The sequence below is a fragment of the Habropoda laboriosa genome, unplaced genomic scaffold, assembly GCF_001263275.1.
Source record: "Habropoda laboriosa isolate 0110345459 unplaced genomic scaffold, ASM126327v1 scaffold14, whole genome shotgun sequence".
Taxonomy (NCBI): Eukaryota; Metazoa; Arthropoda; class Insecta; order Hymenoptera; family Apidae; genus Habropoda; species Habropoda laboriosa.
Genome location: NW_017100137.1, coordinates 803,844 through 806,484, shown reverse-complemented (window position 1 = coordinate 806,484; position 2,641 = coordinate 803,844). Strand labels below are relative to the sequence as shown.

General features: G+C 27.8%; 1 protein-coding gene across 1 annotated transcript in view; it reads right to left on the bottom strand.

Annotated features, from left to right (window-relative positions):
- Positions 1-2,641, bottom strand: part of LOC108579406 (dolichol kinase) — a 3,676-nt gene that overhangs the window by 682 nt on the left and 353 nt on the right. The window contains exons 2-5 of the mRNA XM_017942938.1: positions 2,209-2,462; positions 594-814; positions 336-524; positions 53-262 (exon numbers count right to left, since the gene is read on the bottom strand). Coding sequence (XP_017798427.1) covers positions 53-262; positions 336-524; positions 594-814; positions 2,209-2,462 — 874 coding nt within the window. The remainder of the gene's footprint in view (positions 1-52; positions 263-335; positions 525-593; positions 815-2,208; positions 2,463-2,641) is intronic.

Genomic DNA, 2,641 nt, shown 5'->3' with positions numbered 1-2,641 from the left:
TTATGTAAATAAATGTCTGAAGAAAATTTAATTTCTACTAAAATTATCATACCTCAAGAAGTACAAACAATCCCATTATTATACCACTAGCTAGATACAGTAGTACACGTTCATGTATTAAACCAGGTATATATACAAGTACAGCTAGTAAGTGAAATATTTTCCTAGTTGAAGTTGTTGCTGGAAGTTTTAATAATATCTGGTATGTAACAACAAGTACACCTAGTAGTAAACAAATAGCCCAATATCCAATTAAGACAATCTGTAATATTCGCAATTGTTAAAAATAATTTTCTATGACTACAATAAATATTAAGAACTATCATTAAATATACCTTATTTTTTTTATTCAAAATAAAGTAAAACATCCAAGTTAAGGGATTTTGGTCCAATAAAGCATACATTAGTGGTAAAACTACAATTGACAAAAGAGTGATTGTCATTATGTAAAAATTTTTGGTCATATGAAACATTGGAAAATAACTAGACATTAAACAGACTGATATTACATATAGCATTGTAACCTGAAATTATATTTTTAAATTATTAATTTTATCCAACTTAATATTATTGAAAAATTTCCTTTAAAATACCTGCAATAAAACTGTTGCAATATCATCATCATGAATTGGTGGCAAGTGATATCTTAAAGGCAAGTTTGTTACTACAGACATCAGGAACAAGACACAACCATGCATAACTGCTGTTGCTTCTCCGATTGTAAAGCAACAAGGAAATGTAGACATCAGTTGAAGAACTCCCCATGTACCTAAACTTCCAATGCCTAAGCCCCATGTGACACTCACCAGTAATCCTGTTCTTATTTATCCATAAGTAAAACATACTAACTTTAATTAAAATAAAAATGATAATGTATAAAACAAACAATTACATAAAATATAATAATCATAATAACTCTAAAAAATTGTTTTACAAAATGAAACATACTTTAAGGGGGTATGCAACCATGGAAGCCTAAAAAAGTTGGGTAAATCTAACATTTTTTTTCGCCTATAAATATTTGATAAAAAGAAAAAAATGTTAATAGGAAACGTTAAGCAACATCTTAACTCTATTTTCATATTTTTCTTATTACTTTAAAATTATAAAATAGTATAGTTGTACAACATTATCTAACTCCATGTCCAGCGGAACCTTGTTAGCTTGCACTCAGCAGTAAAAGTGACTGGAATATAGAAAATAAAAAATTTTGGTGTCAACTTAAACAAAAATAAATTATCATTTTCAATAATTTTGAAAAATGAGAAAATGACGGGTTGTTAAATACGAAACTTTCGTTTTTGCTGAAAAAAATCAACTTTAAATGTTTATAAAAATTCAACGAAGTAAGATATCAAAAAAATCCTATGCTACATTATAGATTGTTTTATGAAGAATACTGTAAAAATTTCAAGTTAAACGAATAAAGAATTTCTGAGATCTACTGGGTGCAAGGCCAAAAAACATAGTTTCGAGAAAAACACATCTAAAGTTTTCAGTTAATCTTTCTTTAAAATAAAAGAAAGTTTTTAAAAAGTCACCCTTAATATGCGATTCCGGGTCCATCAAGAGACCCTTTTGTCTCTAAAATACCGTCAGATTCTTGTTTCTTAGCTGCTCTTAGCAGTTGTTGAGCTTTCGAATATTCCGAAGACCGAATCTCCGCATGTCTTAGCCGTCGTTTGTCTATTCCTTCACAAATATTGTGTGCATTATTTCCAATCTTTAAATTCATAAGTTGCATCATCGACAGAATGTTTCTATAAGCATTAAAAATACTAACACCAATAAATGCTGCAATGTTAACTATTCTTTTGCTACAAAATGTTGTTTTTGAAGCAATTGTCTAATATACTCTGTTAACATAATTTAAAAATGTACAGTAAGGTAGTTTTCCTAAAATTATATCAATAAGCAAACGTAAAACGTCATATTACTGATAAGAAATTAAATGAAATCTTTCCCTTTTAACAGTGTTACATCGGGCCATCTTACCTGACATGATATGCAGTTGTTTTCAGTGCTGTAACTTCATCAATTTTTTGAATTTCAAGAAACCCTTTTACCACAGTATTCTATACATGCAAAACTTTAAAAGAAAGACAAACAAAATTTTCGATTTTTTGAAACCGACAAGGTTGCATACCCCCTTAATTTAATTTTAAAAAATTTATAAAATGTTAAGCAATATTTTATAAATTGATATACCTTTATTTGCCACAAGAAGATATAACAAAGATGTTATTATGGCTGGTAGAAAATATATAACTTGAAAATCTCTAACTGCTACTTTTTCTGTTGATAATTTCAAATATAAACATATAGCACTAACAACAAGACCTACTCCAGTGAGGCCTACAATAAGGCAAATTTCAGAGTAACTAGCATCTTCTTTTAGTAAAGTCAGAATTGCACTTAAACCTACTAATGTTCCAAGCCATAGTCCACAGTTAGCTTTTATCCTGAAATTATTTTCTATTAATTTATGTATTTTATTACTGTATATTAATTATTTCATATATTTCATTAAAAACAAATCTGTTTAAAGGTACTCCTATCATAATATCACAAAAATTGTAAATAGATTACTGAGAAGATATCAAATATACAAGTAATTTTAATTTACATATAATTTTATATT